The sequence below is a fragment of the Egretta garzetta genome, unplaced genomic scaffold (assembly GCF_000687185.1).
Source record: "Egretta garzetta isolate BGI_Z169 unplaced genomic scaffold, ASM68718v1 scaffold297, whole genome shotgun sequence".
NCBI lineage: Eukaryota > Metazoa > Chordata > Aves > Pelecaniformes > Ardeidae > Egretta > Egretta garzetta.
Window position 1 is genome coordinate 2,141,720 of NW_009260410.1, and position 25,143 is coordinate 2,166,862.

At 36.4% G+C, this 25,143-nt stretch overlaps 1 protein-coding gene across 2 annotated transcripts in view; it reads left to right on the top strand.

Annotated features, from left to right (window-relative positions):
- Positions 1–7,687: 7,687 nt before the first annotated feature.
- RFTN2 (raftlin family member 2) overlaps positions 7,688–25,143 on the top strand; it is a 32,834-nt gene continuing 15,378 nt past the window's right edge. The window contains exons 1-6 of one of the 2 annotated variants that reach the window (XM_009643575.2): positions 7,688–7,834; positions 12,350–12,533; positions 14,605–14,716; positions 16,881–17,190; positions 20,173–20,373; positions 24,914–25,035. In XM_009643575.2, the coding sequence (XP_009641870.1) occupies positions 7,696–7,834; positions 12,350–12,533; positions 14,605–14,716; positions 16,881–17,190; positions 20,173–20,373; positions 24,914–25,035 (1,068 nt within the window). In that variant the 5' untranslated portion in view covers positions 7,688–7,695. Of the gene's footprint in view, positions 7,835–12,349; positions 12,534–14,604; positions 14,717–16,880; positions 17,200–20,172; positions 20,374–24,913; positions 25,036–25,143 lie in introns of both variants that reach the window. The other variant, XM_009643574.2, reaches the window with a different exon arrangement.

Here is a 25,143-nt window from a genome sequence, read left to right on the forward strand (position 1 = left end):
TTAAATGAAATGCTGTCTCTGAAGGTGCTCAAGAAAGGTTATGTGCTCTGTTAGAGCCTTATTTTTCTGTATCATGAAACAAATATGCATTTGGCCCAAGATTCAGAAGATTTAGTCCCAAGTCCTTATTTTTGAAATTCACAATTTGTTTACCAAACATGACTTCTCTGTCTTTAAATAGCTTTAGAGATCCCAGAAGTAAATTTTACAGTGAATACTATATTAAAAAAACCACACGCACTTACAGGGAAGTCTTTTAAACTTACTGCTTGAAAGTGGACAAATACCGTGCAATTATTTACGTGTCATCAGACTGTGGCTCTAGTCCAGATACTTACAATGTGTAGTTTATTTTCCATTAATTGGTACAGCTGTTAGATTGTTGATAATGAGTTGATCCCATGGCCTTTGCTTCAAAGAATATTTTACTTTGTTTTTACTTGCATGTGAACTTGATCATTTGGAAGGATATTCAGGGTTAGTCACAGAAGTATGCCTGCAGTGTATCTATGGGGCCTGTAACATCAGTCTGGAGGTACTGTTGGTTAGGATTGTATCACTGGGTCTTAACAATGCTTCATTTTGGTTTGAGAGACCTAGAAGAGATCAAAGTGAAGCTCTGAATGTTGGCTTTCCTTCGGGAACCACAGGTCACCGGAAATACTGAGGGCTCTCCATTGATATTCTAGCTGATCTTTCTTCCAAATGCTTGCCAGGAATGAAACATCAATCGGTAGTAACTGAACCTTTAAGCTTTTAGTAGTTGAATCCTTCCTTAGACACAATTGAGGCACAATAACAGACTTCTGTAATTTTGTTACAGGGATACACAAATTATATGCGCTGAGAAAGAACTACATCATTTCCTCAGGTAGTGCCTAAAATTGTGTTGCCTTGATATTGTAGCATTCATGACTTTTAAAATCTCTTACACTATGCAGTGTTGTTCTCCTGCTGCTTAAAATATTTGTAATATGGAAATTCCTGTGCTCTTATCCAGAAGTCATTTAGTTAACTGCAGATAACGAAGATCTTGATCCCTCACTGATTTGGGGGGTTGCAGAAGAGTAACGTTCTCTTCGGTCTTCTGCAGTTTCTCATTGACAGTTCTAAGGCTTTACACACGTGCTAGGAGGGAACGCATCAGTTTAGGACTGTGCCCTATGGACATTCAGTAGCTAATAGCAAATAATTATGCGCTGCTTGTCACATTCATGTATTGCCAAACCAAATTAATTTTCTGGCTTCTACCCCCTAGAATGTAGAGATCCTACTGGTATCTTTTGGTTTTTGTATTTCTAGCAGCCATTGCTGTATAAATACAACATTAAATAGACAAAGTGGTAGTTGTAACATTCCCTATTAGATAACACTGGATAAAAAATTGGTAGACAGCCAGAAAAGTTACCAAAATTACCTCTCTCCTATGTTTTTATGTGTTTGATGAAGGACTATTTTCTTGCACTAAGTAGAGTTATCTAGTTCACTAACATCTTTGGTTCCTGCTACTTCTAATCTTAAGCATCAGAAGTCTATTCATCATCCCCGAAAAACTGTTTACATTTTTCATATTAAATTGGCAATTCTTTGTATTCTGAAATTCATTCTTCAAAATAGCTAATACTAAGTCAATGAGTAAACTGCATTCCAATAATAACTGAGCAAAAACTAGCAGAACACATGGCTCTCTTGAAATGTTTTTCTCTGTTTAACATAGTTCTAAAATGTGAAGTTGTATGGTTGTAAAATAGGTTTTTACAGTAAAATATGTTTGTGGCTTTGTAATGTTGAAGTAGTTTCATTTCGCCTGGTATAAAAGCTTGTTTCCTATGTAAGTAAAAAATACACAGTTTAAATCAGTATTTTAAGGATCCAATATATAATGCTAGTGTCTTGATACACGTGTGCAATCCTGTACACAAATCCTTACAAGCTGTTATGCAGAAAATCCAAATAGAAACATAAAAAGCTAAAAAGTAATTTGTAGCTCTCATTTTAACAATGTTTAATAATGTAGCTAAGATGTAGTGGGAAAGTGTAGGTCTTGTAAGGCCTTCTTAGACTTTTTGAGTCACAAATAATTCAAAGAAATACTGAAACTGTAATTTTGAGGGCCTCGCGTGGTCATTTCATACATCTGTCAGTGGAGCTGCAGTCTGTGGAAGTGTGTACATTAAAGGTAAACAGAATACTGTTCATAATATTTCCAGTGGTTTTTAATCAGATAAACTGGAACATACAATTTCAATCTAGAATGCATGATTTTAGTTGATCACATGGCTGTGTTATTTGATACTGTATTGCAGATACAGATGATCTAGTTACTGCAGCCTTGGTAAGTGAGATGCTGTGGATGTACATAGACAAATGCTTAATAAATTTGTAGATCTCATTTTAGAGAACTGTTAGCAATTTTAAAAATCAAAAGCTCTTTCTCTTGAAACTAATTGTAATACAGCAACAATAAACAAGTTGATGTAGTTTGTAACTTCTAGTAAAGTTCTGGGTTGGTAACTAAAAGTTTAATTCAAAATTGGTCCCTATCTGCTGCTTGGATTGTAACTTCTATTTATTTAATTGTAGTATTGATGAGTAGTTTAAATATGGATTTATAAGAATATGAAATATTGAATTGATGAACTTTTATCATTAAACTATGCTTTTGCAGTCATTAAAATAAAATACTGTTGTCATCTCTCTGTTAATTATTTTTAGGATGTTAAGTTAAATATTGCAGAAAAGCTGACTTTTCTGATCAAGTTAACATGTGATAAGACTTTCATTCCTGTTACATTCACAAAATTATTCCTTCAAAGGAAAAAAAATTGGGCAAAGAAAAATATCTTTTTTTTTAAATTGCCAAACCAAAGAGCCTTCAGAATGGAACACTGCTACATTCTTAACGTGTTTACATAAATTAGGGACAAAGCAGTCTTAATCAAATAATTCTACAGAAAAAAGAACTAAATGTCAGTGTTTTGTTTTAGTTAAAGTAATAGTACTTGGGGATGTGAAAAATATTTGACAATTGAATTGCAGAATTTTTTCTGATGGAGGGTTTTTTTTGCTTTTTCTGTCATTCTGTCCCAAGCAAAAACTTTACGTTTGCCTTGAGTCATAAAACAAAGGAAGTAGGCCTGAAAAGAAGTTCAGAGAGGAACTATGAAGTTCAAAAGTGTTGCAATTCGAGATGATTAATATTTAGGGCGGCTTTAATTATTTGGTTTTGAGTCCTGTAGCTGTTTAGAGAGCCTCAGGTTCTGGAGAAATCTGACTAATTTGGCTTGTGTTTGTCATTTGCCCCCTTGTTTCTTCTGTGTCTGTCCTCAGTTCTTTGTCAGTGATGACTGTTCTATAGCCAATAATGTTGATCTTTATTTTTTTTAAGTGGTGCTTTTATGTGCCTTTAAGCTCAAACATGGGTGGTTATGACCCCAGGTGTGAAGCATGTTTGGTCCAAATACTATTTTGTGTTTTGACTTTGTCAGAGGAACCAAGTTACCCCTTCTGTTTCTTGTTAGTTGGGTCAGCTTTGGTCCTAGTGAAATCTTTACAAATAGCAGTAATTTATTCTTTAGGTAGTTGGTACAGTTTTAAGATACTTGTATTTCTGATGCTCACTTCTCTTTAACCTTGAGAATAGGAGCGGATCTTTAAAGACTGCAGCTTGTAATAGTGAATTATTCTGGGTAAGCTCATCAGTTCAGATGTTTTGAGTGAATCGCCTTTGCACAGATGTACTGCCAGTGATGTTCTTGTCCCAGTAGTGGTCTAACAGGCTGGAAAGTGTGAGATGTTCTCCTCATAGAAGCTTCAGCCAGTTCCAAATCAAGTGATTGAGCGCAAGTCGTTTGTCATGACTGTGATACTGCTGAAAATATTTATAGCCCATCTACAAAGTCCTTGGTATATCTTTTAAAATACTGTGGTTTTTGAAGCTTTTTGAAGTTAACTTAGCATTAAAGCAGTATGATTCATTTTGTCTTTAACATACTAGCCTATATCCTAATCAGAAAGAGAGAGGGGTGTCTTTAAGGAAATGTTTGCTATGGATCCTGGTATAGCTGTCTCTCTGAACTGCAGACTTAGTAGCTTATGATCTTTCTTGAGTTTCAGTATCCATTAAAGATTAAATGCTTATAAGTAAATTTCCCTGAATATTTATTACTTAGTTTTATTTTGACATTGTACATGCACAGACAAGGAAAACCTTCTGTACACCTGCACTGTTTTCATAATTTTCCTTATGTTTTAAGATTTTAATCAACAGGAAGCTAAAATGACTTGAAAAAAGAACAACTACTGTCAAGTGCTATCTCCCATTCTTGATCTTTTAAGATACTGGGGGAGGCAAAGTTTAAACTGCATTATTTCATTAAATGGTTTATGCAGGTCATATTTGGTTTTGGAGAAGAGGAGGCATTCTTGTAAATAGGTTTTGTATTGAATTTGGTTTATCACAGATTTTCCAGAAACTAAGCGTCATCTTTCTAATTCTAGCAAGAGAAATTTTGTCAAAAAGGGGTGCCACCACCACTTGTATTCGGTATCAACGCTGTAGACAGAGAATGAGCCTGCCTTGGACACCAGTAATGTTAATAGTGAGCAGATCAGCATGGAGTCAGGAACAGAGGGACATCTATTTTGGCGCATGTCTTAAGCATCAGATGATGTCCTTATATTCATTCAGTTTAGTAATGTAGTAAGAAAGACAAAAATGCCTCCCACACAAATGTTTTCAAATCACCCAAGAAGCTGACAACGGGGAACAAAGTAAGTCATGAGCCAAGGGACGGGAACAATCCTGAGGGTATGGGTAGACAGCAAGGCTTGTCTCACTTTCTGGTCAAAACTAATGTGCGGAACTACTGCTGCCTCTCATCCTGCATTGCTGGAAGATGGTCCATAGTCCAGCACTGGACCCTCGCTCCCGTTGGTGCACTACTCTTCTGCCATCTTTGTGTCATTTTTCCATTTCATCAGAATAAAAAGCATAGGGGGATACTTGAAGCTTTCCACAGAGATGTAGTTCCTTTGGATTAATTGGTCCATTGTTTGGCTATCTTTGTTTGCCTTTTTAAAAGTCTAAAAATTATATCAAGCTTCAGTGAATGAGTCACATGCTCTTTCAGTGGGGGTTGCTGTGACTACCACACCTCGGTGAATCACAGTGTAGCTTCAGGGATTTGTTCTTCTCTGATACCAACTCCCAGAGCCTTTGCATTTTGGGCCACTTGCCTGGATTGTGGTTTATATCCACTTTGCAGCAGGATAATATAGCTATTCAGGCAGCTCCTTCAGCAGCTCTTGAATCCAGGAATCTTACGATCCTGTTCTGCTCCTCAGTCATTCAGGTGCTTTGATGCAGTTTTGAACTCCTGTGATGGATGCTGCTAGTTCTTGGCTGTTTTGAGGTTTGTTTTGGGTTTTTATTCTGACATGTGGGATCTTTGGTTTCATTGGTTCAATCTAGTGACTTCTGAGTCAAGTGTGCAATGGCAATTGTTGACCGACTTCAACTTGGAAGCTTGTAACTACTTAACTAATCTGGAGTTACCCAAAATAAGGACCATTGATTTTATCCATAACACTGTTTCTGTGTTGGTGTCCTAAGAGTTTGTTTATAGTATGAAAAATCCTGTCTTGGTGAGAGGGCTGAAATATGGTTTAAGCCTTGTCATGAAGTGGTCAAAATACAATATTCTGGCCTCATTAAAAATGTAGCTCTTTAGTTAAATAAAAAAGGCAACCAGCTGGTAACTGGACTAGTGCTGCAAGAAGTTGTTTTACTTGCAGCTATCTTAATCATGCCATGGCTTTATACAAGTGGTTACAGTGGATCTTAAGGACTCTGTGGAATGAAGCAGCAAGATTCAAAAGGTTGAGTGGACAGTTGATATGTATGTCTGGTATAGCAGCAGTTCAGAGATGACCTTAGTGTTTGGGAGCGATTTCTGCATAAGCAGACATGCAGGAAGATGAAGAATTCTGTTTATTTGGTATGTTTTCTTAGGTTTTAATCAGGAAGACAACACCGAGGGTTTTCCTCTTGGTTTCAGCAGCTGTGAGCTCGTTTTAAAGACTGTGGGATTGAAGCTGTAATTATTGCATAGGGTCTGCACTCAGTGATTTTTAAATTCTTCCAAAGTTAAGTAACTTTAAACCATAATGTGGATTTCAAAGGGGATAGAGTTTACAGACTTATCATTCCTGGTAAGCTACTTAAATAAAAGTTAGATCACTTTGCTTGCAGTAGAACATGAAGAAAACCAAATGGTTAATGCCTAACTTGCAGTGATTGATGATAGAAGATGTGGGCATTTTTTAAAAGATTAGTATTTTTCCTTGGGAAAAAATAGTAAAAAGCTTTTTAAATTCAAACATGCAGTTCCTTTCATCCAAAATTGTATTATGAATATCTGTTTTTTTCTAGATTACTCTTAATTTCTCTGGGTGCAGTCTAAAAATAAAGTAATTTTTTAACCACCCACCCTGACAGTAACAGGGCCTTAGAAAAACAATTGCTATTCCTTTATTTTCTCATCCATTATCATGGTCTGCATCAGGTGTAATAAAGTTACATTAACCACTGCAAGTCACTGTTAAGAGTAATGGGAGCCCTTAAAATTATACTAAATTTTCAGGACTTAAAGAAAAATGTACATGCGAAACTGTGCTGGAAGTCCATGGCTATACTAACTGAGGTGAGCCTGGCAGAGGAGAAGAGGACTTCAGTTGTTCAGTACCCATGAAAAACATGGAACAAAGTCTTGTGACTGTTCATACGTAACATCAAAAATGTCTTTCTGATTTGAAATGAGGAATACTTCAGTGTCACTTTTTTGGTGTTTATCAAAACCAGTTATGTAAGTTGATTTCAATGATGTGGATTCTTACTGATTTTCTTGACAAGAAATTACTACATATTTTTACATGATTACAATATATTATGCTATGTTCATGGGGTTTTTTCCTCTGGAAGAAAGTTCCTGTGGAACGGAAATAGGAACTAAACTTTGAAATCTAAAGTAAGGACTAAACTGCTTTTCATTTACTTTTCTACCCTTTGAGATGCCAGAAGCAATTTCCTCTTGGAGCTGACTTCCTTTCTGGAAATGATTTTCGTCTCCAACCATGTTGAGGCTCTTTTCTCATTCTTTCATTCTGACTGACTTGCTTTTTTCCCCTCTGACTTGCTACTGCAGTTGAGTAGAACTTCTGGACGTAAGTAATTACAGACAAGTTTCTCTAACTTTCTTTTTCAGTTCTTCTTCCCCCCACTGCCCCCCCCTTTACCCAGTCAGTCTAGAATGACAAACAAAGCACTATTGGTGTCCTCTGCGAGCGAGCACTGATAGGGGGCTGGCTGTAAATTGACGTGGCATGGAAAATCTCTGCTAGTTTGTAGCAGCTCTAACATTGCTGCGAAATCAAGCCTACTCTTACCGAGTTTGTAGCTTGAAATCATCACAGGCTTACTGTTTCTATACAAAAAATGAATGGAAAGTACCTTCGCTTTTTGGTGTGGGAACTGGACTTCTTCTGTATTTGGATTTACAGCAAATAGAAAACAAAATCGAAGGGAATTATTTGGTTACTTCCCCCACACACACACCCCCCGCCCCACAGTGAGAGCGAGAGATCTTGCTGCTCCCCCCACCTCTTCCTGCGATTTAATCATTTGCAGATCTTGCCATGGGGTGCGGACTGAGAAAGCTGGAAGACCCAGATGATAGCAGCCCTGGAAAAATCTTTTCTACGTTGAAGAGACCACAAGTTGAAACAAAGACGGATTCTGCTTATGAATATGTATTGCTGGATTTTACTTTAGAAGGTATCTTTTTATGTTTTATCTTTACTATTCTGAGAAAACAAGGAATAGGATTTAACTTAGTTCTGTCTCATTTGACTTACAGTACATCTTGGATACTTTTATCAAAGCTAGCCGAAATGTTAAGACTTTTATTTTGAAACGCAAATCATGACGAAGGTTCTCACTTAGATAAAATTACAATGGAAACTACTGAAGTATTTTTAACAACCAAACCCTCCAAATTACACAACTGTCCTTGTTAAGGAAGCTGGCTAAAACTGTTAGAGATTTTCCTAGTTTCCTGTGAGTCAGATACTGCCATCCGTACTCGCTTTGAATAATGGTTGTCTGAATTCAGTGTGACGGTTCAGAAAATACACTGTGCCTGAGCATTATTTGAATAACATTTTTTTAAAATGTGCTCAACTTCTGAAAACAGGCTCTCATTGTCCTTGTTACTTTATGCAGAAGTAAGTCTGCTTCTTAGTTGTATACCAGGAGTAGCTTCCCCTCTTACGCCCACCCCAGTCTCTTGCTAGATATTTTAGTAAGAGTCTTAGTTTTGTCTTACTATTTTTTCCAAATGCTTTACTGCAGTTGTTGAATAGCCTTTTGAAACTGTGACCAAAATGAAACAAAATTTGTATGCGTAGCTAGAGGCAGACAGTGCTCTGTGGGATACTTCCTTCCCGAGGGTGTCCCGTCTCTAACAGAGCAACTCCCTGTTCCACAAAGTTGAAAACATAAACAAGCCCAGATGGCTGCCCTCTGAGAACAGACAGCTCAGTTCTGCAGTCACTTTGTAGTAACTTGCATTTTATAACAACCCAAACTAGTGGAAATCCTTAGTAAAAGGGATTTGAAGTAAATGCAATTGCTAGAAGGTTTTGATAAAGGTAGAAAGCGTAAGTGCATGTCTTGTTATGTTTTCAGGAACTCTTCATAAACAAAACTTGGCCTCTGCTTAGTTTTAATTCTAAATTAAAGGACTGTAGTAATAATTTTATTTAAAATATATCAGTCTGATTGAAAAACTGCAATATAGTAATAGAAGCCACATTCTATTAAGTTATAGTACTTGACATCCAACTACATTTGTTCTGTTTATTTGCACATACAGTTTCTCACTGGCTTGTTCTTTTGAAGAAACAAAACTGTGTTGAGTAAGTAGTAGTGGTAACGTACTGGAAATAAAGCTAGGCTGCCTAATGCATACATGAACTACCTACTGATAGTAGAAAGGATACTAAAACTTTATTTTTTTTTTTTTAGACTGAAAAGGATTTAGTGTTCTGAAATAGTCTGTGTTCTGAATAGTTCTATGTTTTAAAGTAACAAGTTTCTGGAAGTGTTGTGTGAAGGATTTTTTTGTAGAGCTGGTCGTGACTTAAGAAAAGAGCACATCAAACAAGTGCAAATAAAGGTGCATCTCTGTATTACTTTAATAACCTATCACTACTGCAGTAAAGATTCATTTTTTCCTGTTTAGTCTGATACTAAAAAGTGCTTAGCTTCTGTGACTTACTGTGGAATTATGAATGCTAAATAACAGATCAGTTTTAGATAGTTGGTTAATTTTTTTGGTTTCTAACTGTAAGTGGATTTGTAAACACGGCTATCTTTCTGTTGCATTGTTCTAGCTGTGTGTGTATTTGACATTAAAATGGTTTTTGTTTGAGGTCTCTACTCTTTAGAGCTAAGATCATGAATACAGGGGAAAATATGGTGGTATATACTGTCTTGGAGCCGTTTCTGAATTCTGTTTGAAACGTGGGGTTGGTTCAAGTACTGTGGGGAATACGTTGGGCGCTTTTTTTTCCCCCTACCCCAATAAGCTCGCTTACATACTTGTTGCTACCTGAATATCCTTTGGCTAAATGAAACCTAAGTGAGAGCCTTTTATCACTTTAGACCAAAGTTAGTTTTCACTCTGCTGTTAAGTTGTGTGTTATGCCTTCATGGTACTCTGTATCTCCAAGATCTTACCCAACATATGAGGCTTCTGTTTGCCTGAGTGACTTGTTACCACTGGATCTGGCACCAAGTAAAACAGAAAATCTGCACTTAGTATCCTTTATAAGATCCTACAATAAGCTTTGCCCTGCATTAAGATAAAAGTATAGAAAGCATAAATACATTATTTCAGTTTAATATGCCTTATTCTCTGCTTCATCAGATTTATGCTATGTGAAGTCAAAATGAGCCTGCTGGGGAGACTTTCAGGAGTCCTGATCTTCTTCCAGGCCATGACGTGCATATTAGGTCAACCATACTGGCTGGAGTCCCTGCCCATCTTAACTAGTTATTAGCAGTGCATTGCACCTTGGCTTCTTCACTCCTGGTCCCCAAAATACTCCCATCCCTACTGTAAAAATCAGCTTTGGGTTCTGTGGAGGTGGTTCTGCATCAGGAGAATCCCAAAGAAGAAAATAATTTTTATATATATATATATACACACACACACACACACACACTTGGTGGGATAGAAGAGTACAAAGGAACGGGAGCAGTGGACTTTGAAGTGTAATTTTAAATGCCTGTCAAGGATTGTAAATTCTACAGTCTCAATCATATCTCAGTTACAAAAACAGCTGTGATTTTTGAGGTTGGTTTAACCATAAAGTAGGGATAGTTTAAGCAGAATGCTTATGCTTTTGCCACAACTCTCCTATTAGGGGAAAAAAAGTAATATTGATGCAAGGGTATTTCACATCAGCCCACTAAAATGGCATGCTGTGAAGTTCTCGGTGGCGTGAACAGTATGAATATGTATGCAGTAGCTGTTTTGTCATAATCTTCAATATTGTGCATCTGAAGTTTGCTATAAAGCTAGCAAGTTAGCTGTAGTTCTTTTAGAAATAAAAGTATTTTGGATACCTGTTGACAGCACATTAAGGAAGGAAATTTTCTTACTGAAAAATAATTAAGACACTTGCAAATCAATGAAGTGATGATTGTGTTGCATATATTTCTGGTTTTTTGGCTTGTTGGCTGTAGAGCAGTTACTTCTTCAATACATATTTTATGTTTCCTGGATTTGCTGAGTGGAATCATGGGATGGAGGTGTTACCAAGGGCAAAATATCATCTGTCTATGAAAGGGAGGACTGTGTTTTATTATTTGCTTTAAAAATAATAATAAAAAAAAATGCAAGGTAGCACAAGACAATAAAACAGCCGTGTCCTTATGACTGAGAATAGCAGAGCTTACATGAATAGGTTGAGTTTGCTAGTTATCAGCAATAAACTGTCAATTTATATGTTAGTGATACTTTTTGATAGTGTGCATTTCCCATGGTACACATTATTCTGGTTTCTTTTGACAGCTTTTCTGAGCTGTAAAGGCTCTTACAGTGATAAGCGTCCAGTCCTTTTTCCCTTTAGTAAAAGTTGGTATTTAAAAGCATTTGAGTGTTGTTTTTTTTCCTTAAAACTCTCTGTAATGCATATATATGTATATATATATATCAGTATTATCTCTATGTTATAGTGGGAAGGCAGCATAGAGATTAATGTTTTACAGAACACATCACTCATGAACCAGCAGAATTCTAATTCAGTTTATTAGAATAAAAGGTTTAGGCAAACTGAAGACTCATACCAGGTTTATGATACCTTAAGCTTGTAGGGTAGGTAGATTTTGTGACTTGCTGTGTTTTTGATAAAAGTCCTTAAATTCCTGTATATGAGTATTGATTTCCTGCTTTGTGGAGGCTCTGAGAGTATCTACAGTTCCAGCTGGAGTTGAGGGGAACAGGAAATACTGACCATCAGACTTACTGTAGCAGAATATATAATCTATTACCAGTATGGAATCTTCCTTTTCTCTGTGCAAAAGCTGTGGATCAGACCATTCAAAAAAGGTTCTCCAGAAAGTGTTCCCTTTATGTAGTTTCCCCCAATAGCTAGTAGTACCTAGCTGTTGTCTATTGATTGGAAATGCTTGCACACACTCAGAGTGATCCTCCTTAGAAATTAGTGACACCACACAGCTTAGGTGACATATACTTAGGTCTACTGGAAAAAAGATTGGGACTATGTTAAAATTTCAGCCTACAATCTGCAGATCACTTTTAAGGGATCCAAAAAAAGGTATTTTAAGAAAAACAAACCAATTGTTCTAGGCTTAACTTCATTGTATGGGAATTTACCTCACAACTAGGGTTGGAGGATACTGCTTCAGTAAGTTTAAGGCTTTGGCTAGACAAAATAGTTGCTTTAAATTCAGACCTATTGTATGTTTAGATGTTGATGCAGCCCTTAAATTAGCTTGGCAAAGCTAGATCCAACAAAGTATTGCCAAATAGATTTTAAAAAAAAAATATACTAACTTGTAAAAATACGTACTTCATCTAGTTGAATACTGTTGAATCAGCTGTGAATCTGTTTTGGTTTTTTTCTTGTATAAATAGAACTGTAGCTTTTTAGTAAATGCCTTGGGATAGCTTTTGTGTAGTTTATATAAAAGGAACTCACCCAAAAAGTATATGGACATACACGGTGTAATGTGCTTCTCTTCTGCTTTCAATGCTTTCAGCTTCCTCAAATCCAGAAGTTATCAAGATCAGTTCTGTGTTGGATATAGCATCTAAAGTAGAAGAGTATTACAGCAAAGGATATGTTGCAGGAGCTGTTCACCCTATTATACTGCCAATTGGACGTAGAAGGAATTTCCCTGCAAGTCACATGTATCGAGTGGTACTTTCACGATTAAAATCAAGGTAATAGTGAAATCAGTTGATTATATTGGTCCATTACTGAAGTGATTTGTAAGTGGATTGCTCAACGTGCATAATTTATTATCAACTTGACATGAGCACCTCAGAGAATCAAATAACTGTTCCTTGTCTAGAAAGGTGAGCAAATTACTAATGTTTTTTTTAATTAAAGCTAATCACACAATAGGCTAATGCTTATTTTGCCTTAGCAAATGTCCAAACAAAATCCAAAGTTGCTTATCATAATTTGTGGGAAGATAAATTGTTAGTTTACCCTTTTATTTTTAGTACAACTTTTATTATAATAAAAGTATGATCTGTCTTGGAACCTGCAGCAAATACTCTCCTAGTGTTTTGTTTAATCTTGTAATAAGCTGCTTTAAATTATTTCATGTCTGGTTTTCGTCTTCGTTTTTCAAAACTTTGTGTGTTCACTTACAAGAGCATTATTTGGGGAAAATAACCTGTGAAGTGTGAGCTGTGTTTGTCAGAGATAAACTATTTATTTTTCCTTCTTAATAAGAAGGAAATAGTCGTTCTGTGATTGGGGGCATACAAAAGCTTGAGTTTGACACTGAGGGAGAGTCAAGAGTTTGTGTTTGTGCCAGCTCTATAATCTTACTTGTTACTCTTGTTTTCACTGCATTGTAATCACCATTTGATCATAAGGAAAATGTACAAAGAAATTTTACCATTAGTTCCTTTGAATGCAAAGCTGATAACCTTTTGTTCTTATTTGGAGTAACTAGAAAAGTGGCTTTCTTATTGCACTGAGAGCTGTCGCGCTTCCCCCTTCTCTCCTGAGTCCTAGTGCGATGCACAAAAAGATTCTTTCATTTTCTTTGGGAAGACTGGAAGGGTGTAAGTTGGAAGATCCCCCTGCCGCTCCAGTAATACTTCTGTAAAAGGTGATTCCTTTGAGGGAGCTTCTCAAACACTTTGCTTAAACAAGCATTGCCCATGGTATTTGCTGCTCATACAACTTACTGTAAATTCATCTGCAAACAAGGTGAATGTTGTCCATGTGGGCAAATGCTTGAGCAAGAAAAGCAAAATACTTGCTCTCTGGAGCTGAGGCTTCCAAGAGCTGACACTGCTAGTGCTCAGCTCACACAATTCACCTTATCTCTATAGAGGTGGGATCCTTCTGAAGTTGTGGTTTGAACCTTTAGACCCTTGAATAGGTGAAGGACAAGACCCTGCCACCTACATGTTAAACTGTTTGGTGTAGTTTCCCAATTTCCTATGCAGGTGCCATATGAACCTATGTTGGGTTTCCTATAGGCATATAAACCTCCGACTACTATCTGGAAAATTACCTTTTATATTTGTGTGCATCTCATTGATGTTTAATTCTAAAGCAAAAGATTGTGTGAAGGAAACACCAAATAAAATCCCATTACATTATTAATACATACCAAGTATTGTTGTCTGAGTAGTAACCTAACGGGCTTTAGGTAAAACATGTTAATATTGTTCTTTAATTGGAAGTTTTAAAGCTTGTAGATTCTCAGAACTGAGTGATTTAGGCATTGCCTAACCCAAAGTAATTGTTACTGCATTGTATTTTTAGTATTTGCCTACACTGTATTTCATACAATAGCTGCAACTCTGCTTGAGTTACAAAAACCGAACAGCAGCATGTTAACAGTGTAGAAGTAGCATTTCTATTCATAGTGTATTTTCTACAAATCTGAATCTGGTTTGTGCTTGCTAAATTTATAGCTTAAATTTGGTTTTTTTGCATTATCAGAGACTTTTGGGTTGGTTTCTTATAAAAGCAGGGCTGTTTGTCAATAAAGCTCAGCTTCCAAAAGATACTTGTTAGCAGTCTTCAGATTAAATTCCTGATAAATATTAATATACTTACCCTGACATTTTAATACACAGTACCTGCCACTTTGTGTAAGAAACAGAACAAAACACCCAAACCCGCTGAGTTCTAAATAAAGGTATGAAGAAGTATTGCCAGGATTTCATTCATAACTATTCCAAAAGAAAAGAATTCTATATGCAAGCATTTGCCCAAGTTAGCAGCAAACTACTGACAAAGACTGCTTTCTTTCTGTTCTAGCCAGAAGCATGCAGCACCCAGAGGACAAAGGCACCCCAGGCTGGTGATTGAGGAATGTCCTTTAATGTATGAAACACTGACAAATGAGGTAGTGAAAGAACTGTTAGAAAAGGTAATGGAGGGTTTGTTCAAACTTCTCTTGAGACTTTTTTCTGCCATACATGTAAGTTATATTTAGTGGTTGATGTTTTTTTAGTTTTGTTTTAACCTTAGTTTATTTTATAGAAGCTACAGAGTCTTTCCTTGATGCAAAAGAAGGTTTGTTTTTTTTTTTTTCTTCACTAGTTGCTTTTTCTAATTTAGGACTTACTACTGAGCTCTGTAAAGCTTTGGGAGAATGGCCACTTAGACCACTGAGAGCAGAATCAGACCCAAACTCTCAGTCAGTCTATAAAAAGGGTGTATGATAGCTTTTTCTGGAATTAATATTTAAAAAAAAAAAAAAAAAACCAAACCCAACCTGAAGCTTTATGTTGTTCTGGGTTAAGTAAGGTATTCCTAATGAACACGAATATATTCCGTTTCTAAGAAAGACTTTTTTGATTCTTTGACAGAAATACAAAATATACCATAATTATATTAAATATTTGCTTGGCACAGCTTTTGAAAATATGGTATAGTTAAAGAAAACTAAACTTCCACTGGAATGTAAGCTGTAGTTCTAGTTATTTTTGTGTTTCACTTCCTCTGCAAAATTGAAGACTTGCTGAAACAGGAAACTATTGTTATTACAAGAGTTAGTGATATCTTTTACGTTAGTTGCCAAGGAAAGAAGTGGAGGAAAAAGCATATTGGAGATCTTTAATGATCTTTGAAATTTACCACAGAGTTGTTTAAAATTTCTAAATTACTTGTTTTGAATTTTTTAGGTGTTTCAAATTATAATGGGATTCCATTACACATTTATACTATATGTGTATTGCCAGGTTGGTTGTATAGCATACCAGACAAACATTTAAAGGAAAAATACACTTGAAATTAGCAGTGCTTCAGTCTTTCAAGCAAATCTGGAACAGAAGTAGTAAGTGAAAATAATTTTATTTTTAAATGCCCCCAGTGTTTTAAGAAGACTGAGGCAGTAATCTGGTATAAAAGTACTGGGTTTTTTGGGGGTTTTTTTGTGGTGGTGGTTTTGTTTGTTTGTTTTTGTTTTTTGTTTTTTTTTTTAATAAAAACACCAGCTCTGACCCCATAAGACACTTTGTGGCATTTCAGGAAAAAGACTGTCATATTGCCTCTCTTTCTGCATGTTGCTTGTCACATTCAAAATTATTTTGTTTGTCTTGGAAGCAGCACCTCTGTATAGTCACAGTGATTGACATATCATGTTATTGCTGTACATACATAATGGTGGCAGACAGTAACACTTCAGTCTCTCATGGTACTAGACAGGGACTGTAGTACCATCAGCTATTCATTATTCAGTCTCTTGATTAATAGTTTATGTGAGTTAACTGAGTAGAGATCCTTTTCTCTCTGCCCTCACTAATCCAGTATTTCCCAGGCGGTTTCTTCTTTCTGGGTTGGGATTTCTGTATTTTCCTGGAAAAACTTCTACTGTGCAGGGGAGCGTGTAGCAGAAGATAGCAGTGGGATCACCTTCCTAAATGGCAGCACTCCTTATCCCAGCAAAAAAAACCCTTCCTCCAAGAACGGATACATCCCACGGGTGGCATGTATTCTACAGTTGTATTTTGAGACTTCAGAGCAGAAAAAAAGACTGACCACTGGCTGAAAGCAGAGTTAAAGAGAGTTTTAATTTGCTTCTAGCTCCCTCCTTTCTCTGCTCCTTCACTATTCTCAGTAATAGTGAAGCTGAGTAGCCTCTACAGCAACCAAGGGATAATGAATCATGGCACATGACAAATAGATATTTCTATAGTATTAGTGGTCAGTAATTTTAGTATGCCCGGTATCACACGTTTATAGAGAAACAGTACAATTTATTGCACCAGTATACTGTTTATCACTACAACACAGCAAGTAGAATACTTTGAATTTGTTCTAAATGAAGGATTTTGTATACACTAAAGTCAGTACCAGTGTTGGCCACCTTATTTGGCCTGAGTCCAAAGACATGCTGGAAGACTTCCATTTACTTTGAAATGTGGGTGGCGTACAAAGACAAGCCACCCTCTTACAGTACAGTGTTGTGTCTCTATGTCCTTGAAAATCAGCAGTTTACTTAAACAGAGCATATATAGAGAAGTGGGGTTTTTTAAAGTTGCATGCAATTCTAAAATCATGTTGCACATAAATTTCTGTTGTAAATACAGGTTAACGAAGCTGCTAAAAGAGGGAAGAAGTTTGTGGGATTTGTAACGCAACACTTTCCTCAAACTAAAGCCTGTAATGGAACAACCACAGATGGAAGTGCAGAGCTGGAATCAACGCTGGGCAGAAGAAATAGGGAACACAGAAGAAAAAATTCTGATGAAAACTATAAAAACTGGAACGAAGGGACATTGAGTGGTCACTCATCCGAGAGTGGGATAGAGGAGGAAATGCAAGAAGGCGGTCTGTTACCGGATGCAGATTTCCAGTTTGGAAAAGAAGTCAGCCCTGTTAAACCACAAAAAGGAGACGGTAATAAATGCTGCTTGTTTATTGCAGAAATAAGGTATTTTATTGAGCCGTTGTTTTAAAAAGGTGTTGGAAAAAAATAACAGGGTGTTTTGTTGTATCGAATACTGCTTCTGGAAGATGCATCTTCCTTAAATGCACACAGATTTCTAAAAAGTTGTCGGTTGAGGAAACAGAAGAAATATTTACCTTCTATTCTATGTATGTGTGAACTGTGGTAATATATTAAAATGATATTTCAGTTCTCATACAGAATAAATGTACTGTCAATATTCTAGTTTGTAATTTAAAGAAAAAGGGGGAAAAAAAAAAACCAATCAAACCCCCAAAAAATGACCCACAGTGTAATTCTGATTTTAAATGTGGTGCAAGCAGATAGCTTTTTTGCTTGGTAAGTATATAACAAATATTTGGCAGTAAAAATCTTTTCTTTTTAAAATAATGCAGTTATTTTAAAACCTTCTTGTAAATGCATATTGTTTTCACTTACTCTTAGTGTCAATTCATAACTGTAATGGATTTCCAAGAATGTTATGATTCCAGTTCTCCTGCCTGTTTCAAAACTGACAACGAAGACATACAGCTAGAGCTGTAATTTTATGCGCTTCTAGCAAACTCACATTATGTACAGCAAACAAATCCGTTCATAATGGATTCTTTCTGGTTAACATGCCTTAAAGAAGCATCCTGAAAGAGAGCACTTAAGTTAATGCATTGACCATGAAATCAAAGAGGATAATTGTTACAAAATGAATTTACACTATAGAAAAGTAAGCATTAAAAAGATGTGCTGGAAGGAAAAGTATCATTCAAAATGTTGGTGCTGTGGTGGAAAACTTAGTTGTAGAAGAATCTGAGATAGACACTGTACTCTCTGTGAGAGATTACCCAAAACAGTGACTTTTGATACTGAAGCACTAAGGCCTCCTGGTTTTCTAGGAAGAAAAGGTGAAAAGGAAGAAGTAACATAAAGCATGAGAACTGATGCAAGATCATATTGTGTAGAAAGCAGGCAGTATGAAACTTCCATGTCAGATTGCATTTTGACATAATAGGTTATTCCCTGATGGGCCAGACACATTTTAATTGCTCTCAAAAGCACCTTTTCACTTTCCTGTTAAGAGTTAAGCACCCTCTCCAGTTTGTAGACCGTGAGGATAATGATTCTAAGCACTGAGATAATCAATGTGCCTCTTATTTTTAACACTTGAATTAAAGCAGTTCTTGCACAACATGCTGAGCCTTTATACCATGATCTGTTAAAGCTTAACTCTTTCCTTACAGCTTGAAATAGTGGGTTTGCTATACGTAGCAGAATAGAAATCCTGTAAGTAAAAAGCAGAAAAATCTGGGTTCTTGTTAAGGACCTTTGGTTGTGCAGACTGGTGTGACCAGGTAGATTAGCAAACAGTGCATCCCCTATGGGCAGTGTTCTCAGGAAATTCTTCAAAAAGCTTGGGCAAGAATATGCCAGGCTTATCTACTACTAGTCAAATACTCAGTAAAGTTACTGGACTTCCTAAGACAAAACTTAAAAAAACTTAACTACCTTTCTTTGTAAATGTTGTATGTAACCATCTTTTTAAAAAATACCAATGTGAATTTTCAAAGAAAGTCTTCCATGCATGTAGGTATGTACTGCCACTTCAGTGTGCCATTTCTTATTTAGGTCTGCTCAAAAGATGCAAACCTGTGAGTTCTAGACTTGAGGGTCATAGGAATTTTGACTGTTTATAAATACGCCACTTGCAGAGGCAAATTTCTGATACACATCAGTAATTGAATAGTTTTATTGGGGGAAACTTGATTATTTTTTTTCTGAAGAACGCATAAAAGTGATGTCACTAGTATATGGGAAAGGGAAATTAAGGTTTGTCAGGATAAACACATTTATGCTAATACAACCACCTGTGAAGGTGATAAAATAAAACTCTTACTGAGAGAATTCAAAATCTTATCCTGAATTTGCCTTATTCCAGGCACCTGATGCCATTTGCAGTGGGTGTGGTAACACTTCTCAAAACAGAGAGAGGTTCTCCCAGAGGTTGTTTCAGACAACTTTGTCCAAATCCTACTTTGGAAATCTCCCTCTATTTCTGGAGCCTAGAGAGACTAGCATCTGAAGTGGGGTCATCTAAACCAAGTTCCTTTGTTTTGGCAATGTTAATACTGCTTTCTAGAGGTTTGTTTGTTGATTTGGGCTGCTCAAATGTTGAAGTACTAGACAATCTGGGAGCATTTCTTCTGGCAACTGCTTTATGTTATTTCTCCACCGCAGTGACACACGTGTGAGTGTATTTGTAGAATATATTTTTATGTCTAGGACTTCATAACTTGTCACAGGTGATTCCTAAAATGGTGTGCATTTGTGAATTTTTATTTTTGATGAATGCTTGTTTATGATTCTGTAATAGCACTGTATTAATGCCTAGACACAAAAAGCATTTGAGGATACACAGGTTTTGTGTGCTTAACTCACACACTCATCAGTTATTGTGTGGGAAACCCCAGTAGGCAACTAATTATACCAGTACTTGAGTAATCTTCAGAAAATAATGGGTAACAATCAATACTGTACCAGGCATTCTTAATATTGAAAAATTTAGAAAATTGTCTTTAATTTTCAGTTGTAGTAATTTCAAGTATTTACAGTCAGAAATTCCATGAGTAGCAGAAATTAAGCCCGTTTCTGCTGGGTTTTTCTTAGCTCTAGTATATTTTCTCTATGAAAAACCTACCTACCTAAAAGGTCCAGTGACAACCTAACTGTAGTATGTTCAAATTTTTCTCAGATCCCAGAGCGTACCCCCCTCACCTCGTCCCGAGCGTGTTTAGGGCTTAAGCTGAGTACAGTCACATCAGAAAACAATTCTTAAAATTGTTGCTTAGAATTAGAAAACCGTGTTGAAATAAGAGATTAGTAGTATTTTTATTTCAGAGCACTGTCTTCCAGAGGTTCATTCTTCTTCCTTTTTCTTTTGTTAGACAAGCTGTATACAGTCTTCAATGTTTTTGATGATGATTCTACCTGCTGGACCTATCATGAAGGTGTTTTGTCTATGAAAGTAACAAGAAAGGGGCCAGTTATTAGTACACTGGAAGCAGACTGGCTAGAATTAACCACCTTTTATTATAAACAAGGATTGTCCTTAATTGATTCTTTTGTACACTGGGAAACTTCTAAAGGTGGGTACTGTTCCAGAATATCATGAAGCTTTTACTTGCTTATGTAGAACATAAATATACATAAATTGCAAAAAGTAGATCGTGTTTTGCTTCTTGGTGTGAAGAACAATATGTAAACATGTTCAGATAGTTGTAAATTTATAGAATATGATACCTGAAAAGGGAGTAACTTGTTTTCTGGGCAGTTAGAGCTCTGAATAATTTAAACTTCTGCTTTATCAATTGAGGATTTCTAAAGCAGGAAGGTAGTGTAGCATTATAATGAAATAACCCTTCTGTACTAGTTCTTTCTTCTTTGTTTTGTTTTTTTTCAGAGGAAAAGATAACGGGGGAGGGGGAGGAATTAGATTAATGTTTCCCTAGTGTTCATATTCTGCTGCTCACTGTAGATTTTGTGCTTCATTCTGTTGAATATTTCTAATGAGACAAAAGAACACCTTGAGTTCTCATTGTGCTTGCTGTACCCTTAAACCTAAGTCAGACTTTCTGTGCTTCCTGCTTTCTCCAGCTCTTTGCTGGGCTTAAAAATTCTTTCTAAAACACCAAATCACATTAAAATTTGACTGTTGATCCTGAAGTTTCAGGATGTTTCTGCAGGTTGTTGGGGTCAGATGTGGACACATGCAGAGAGTAGAGAAATAGGGTTTTGTCCTTGCCCTCAACTGTAGGTAGACAGATCCTCCAGGACCTTTTCACAGAGCTAGGACAGATGTCTTCCCTGGTCCCTCCTGCTTCCTGCATTCTTCTGCAGGAATCTACCAGCTCAGTTAACACTCAAATCGTTACGATAGAGCTTCAGGCCATGGGATTTTTGAATACTCTCTGCCAGTTTCAGCTTGATCTCAGTTTTTATTCTGGAGCTCTACTAGCTCTTTTGGAGTTCCTAGCCTTTATGCTCCTAATGAGCACACAGAAGCCCAATGTCAGCCACGCTGCTGCTGGCCCAGGCCCATCACTGTACACCCTGCTGTGCCCAGAATCCTGAGCTTTGGCAGAGCTGTGAGACAGTGCTGTACCACTGCTGACAACAGGAGAAGCTCTTTATTGACTGAAATATTCTGAACTCTGAAACACTGTTGTTGGTAAAATATATAATTAAGAGATTAATTTCCATTTGAACTGAATTTGTCCGAAAGCCAGAAATTAGAAGTTGTTGCAAAAAATAGTAGGTAGCTACTGTTGTGCAATTACTTGAAAATAATGCGAAGGAAATGGTAGTACTCTAGTGTTAGGGGAACAGACCAAGAGAGTCTGACATAGCTTGCAGTTTCAGAATGTATTAATTATTGTAATAAAAGTTGTTTGATAGCAAACTTAGAATTTATACTTCACTAATGTGATACTTTGTCTTTGGGTGGATCTGTTAATTTCTTGGTTGTACTAAGTTGTTGGTGTTTTTGGAAATGCTTATGGCAGTAAGCAAGCAAAACACAGGGCTGCAGTGGAGAAAAGTCTTCTAAAAAGTTCACTGAAAAGGTTTCAGAGGCATTAAACAATTTTTGGAATGTTCAGGCTGATTCTCAAGTGCAGTAGTTTACTTAATAATGTATTAAAGTGGCTTTCATAAGTCATTTTACATCTGTTTTTTAAATGAATTATACAAACAGGGTAGAATTACTGGGAGTTTGAGTAGTTTTTATATTTACTATATGTCTTATTTAATGTTTCTTTCTAATATTCTGATTTAAGATAAAATGCATATGGCATTCCCTTTGCAAGGCTTGGATTAGTCAAGGGCTTAAATGAAAAAAAGTTCTAAGCACAAAATATTTTGAAGTTAGATGATGTGGGTTCTTCAAAAATCAAACCCTGAGAATAATGAGAACTCTTCAGTTTTCGTTGTTCTCAGTAGCTTAGTTTTGAGTGTAAATCACTGTATCTCTGTAGCTCTGCAATGAAGTAAATTTAGTGATTGTCAGAGGAATGCAAGCACATCAATATCACTATATTTACCTCAGGCTGAATTTGGCAGCTAGTCCCTCTCAAACTTATTTTGTGCACATAAACAGTTTAATGGCACAGTTTGTATTGGACATCTTTGTTGCTCTTAAATTATAATTCCTATCTGCTGAAGTCAGTGGAAGAGCAAAGTTTCCTTTGGTGGAGGAGAGACTCCTAGTTTTCAATACAGATTTTTTAGAGCTGGAAAATAACTCTCTGGAGATACATTACAATTCACTGAGGGGTGTTTTTGGCAGCTGTTGAAATTAATCTTTGCAGCTGTTGTCCAACAACAGCTTTACAGTCTTCCCATTCCCCTGTAGCTGTCTGCTCTCCTCTATGTGAATAACTATCCCATCTCTAATACCCAGGTTATGACTTATTTAGGGATTTCATGCTGCCTCTTGGCAGCAGTTGGTGCTTCTGCTTCAGCCCCAATTGACTGGTATGTGGCTCAGTTAGACTCATGGGTGGGACACTGCTGAATTAAACTGGATATATTCAAAGGCACAGCTCACTATGTGGACAGAATTCTGCAGCTGATCAAGTGTCTGTAACCACAGTAAGAAATTAATTTAGCTTCTGAGTTCTTAAGGTAAAATGTTTGTTCTTGAGGTGAACATTGAAGAGTTTTATAACCAGATAAAAGCTTGGTATCCAACAGAGTGAAACCTAAAATGCTTTTTTGGGGAGAAAAAGTATTTAAGCGCTTGCACCCATTACTAGAATTACTTCTTGTATGTCTGCATGTACATCTAATTGTCATCTTCACTGCACTTCTGTTTGCTTTTAGAATGTGAGGTGTCTTTAGCAGCAGTTGTCCTTTTATACAGCTTTAGTGTAATGAGCAAATTTTAGCTATCGTTGTAATAAAAATAACAGATATGAGTTAGGCAGCTGCAGAAATCTTCCTCTAGTTTGGACTCTACAGATGTTCTGCAGAGTCAGCAGAGTTCTCTTTTAGGAGCCATATGGATCATTGTAATGTTTCCTTAATTTGTAGCTGCGTTGGAGGCTCTCATGATCATAGAAGTACCTAAGATTAGAAGAAGTGCTGTGGCAATATTTTTGCTTTTTCTGGTTTGTGTTTTCTGTCATGCAGCACTTTTTTTTTTTTTTTTGAGTACTGATATTAATAAAGATAAACTATTGTAATTGACAGAGTGGGTAGGAAAACCAATTAGCTGCACATGTAGTGTTTTCAACAGAGATGGTTTTGACATGATACATGTTATGAATAAACAGGTTGTTTCAAATTACTACTGAGTGGAGGTGTCTTGTGTCAATAACTGTTTAAAATTTAGGATTTTTCTATTGTGTTTGGCCAATGATAGAAAAAGAAATAGTCTAACGTTGTACGTGGAGTGCCCATTTTAACTATCTGCCTGAACGCTCAAGAAAGGTCGAAGTCCGTGTATTTATAAGATTGAGTATTTATGAATTACTAGGAGTTGTGCATGTATTCATATGTTTGTGCCTGAAGCCATACACTCAGTTGCATGTACAATCACCTTATATTTGTGTAATCTAAAAATAACATATGTCCAATTTCTCTATGAAAATGCGGAAGAGATGTGCGTGCAAGTATCTAAATAATTATAACTCAAACTACATAAAATCTGCTACATGCAATATAGTAAAAAATAGTATTAATAAATAGCCAGTATCTTATAATACATTAACAAGCATGCTCAAAACCAGGAATTACTGGTTTATGTAGCACAACTTCCATTCCACTCTGGTCAGTTTTTAAAACCAGACCAGTGTTGTTCTGTAACTTTTATTTGTTTGTTAGGTGTTTTTTTTCTTTATTTCCTTTCTCTGAAGCTGGGGCAAAAACAATCATCTCTTTACATCTCTCTCTGCAATATTGGTGAGGATTTAAGTATGATATTCTGAGGATTACATAATTTTACTGTTAAAATTTAGTTTAAGATAGTCAGCTGTCAAGGTACATCTGCACAAAAGGTTTCCTGATGGCTCTTACGAGAAGCAAAACCAGAAAATGAACCAATATTTGATGCACAGCTTTAGTTTGGGCCAACCGGATGCTGTCAGGCTTCGACAAGTGAGTCAGAGCTGTGCTCTGAAACTTCCTTCCCATCAGGAATCTTCCTACAATTACTTCTGTTTCAGGCTCTTCCTGTGACCATTTACGTGTTTACTTAAGTAACAGTAGCTAAGCTTTGGGCTTCATGCTTCACTTATCTTTATGCTCTCTCCCACCACACCAAAAGCCGCACTTACTGTCAGGTGTACAATACTGAAGTTATAAAGAGGGTTTGTGCCCATCTGCTGTGGGGGATATGTTGAATACAGGAAACTGGAATTCAGATTTGAAGATGGAAGTGGCTAATGCTTTTAAGAAGATGAAGTGGTTCGTAGTTCAGTTTGTGTAGAAAAAAGGGTTTGAATAATGACTTGCATACTTCAAGTTGTAACTAGATGCAGAAATAACCACATATTTCAGTTATTTGTTGTCTCAGTTAATTTTATTTTAGAGGACTGTTCAATGAGAAAAAACAAGGCCATGTGTACATCTCAGTAAGATACCAACCTGAAACTTTATTTCAGTTGATATTTATCTTTATGTTCACAGGAGACTACTTGCCCAAATCTTTAGAAGGATTATTTATCTATGAAGAAGAGGGTGCTGGAGTTCCAGGTTCTAACAGGAAAGGAAATGATGCAATAGTTGTTGAACAATGGACAGTCATTGAGGTAAATCGGTGTTTATTTAGCCACAAAATTTCCTACCTCTAGTTTTCTCTTTTTTTTTTTTTTTTTTTTTTTTTCCCCTTAGAATGCTTGTACTACTGTTCGGTAAAC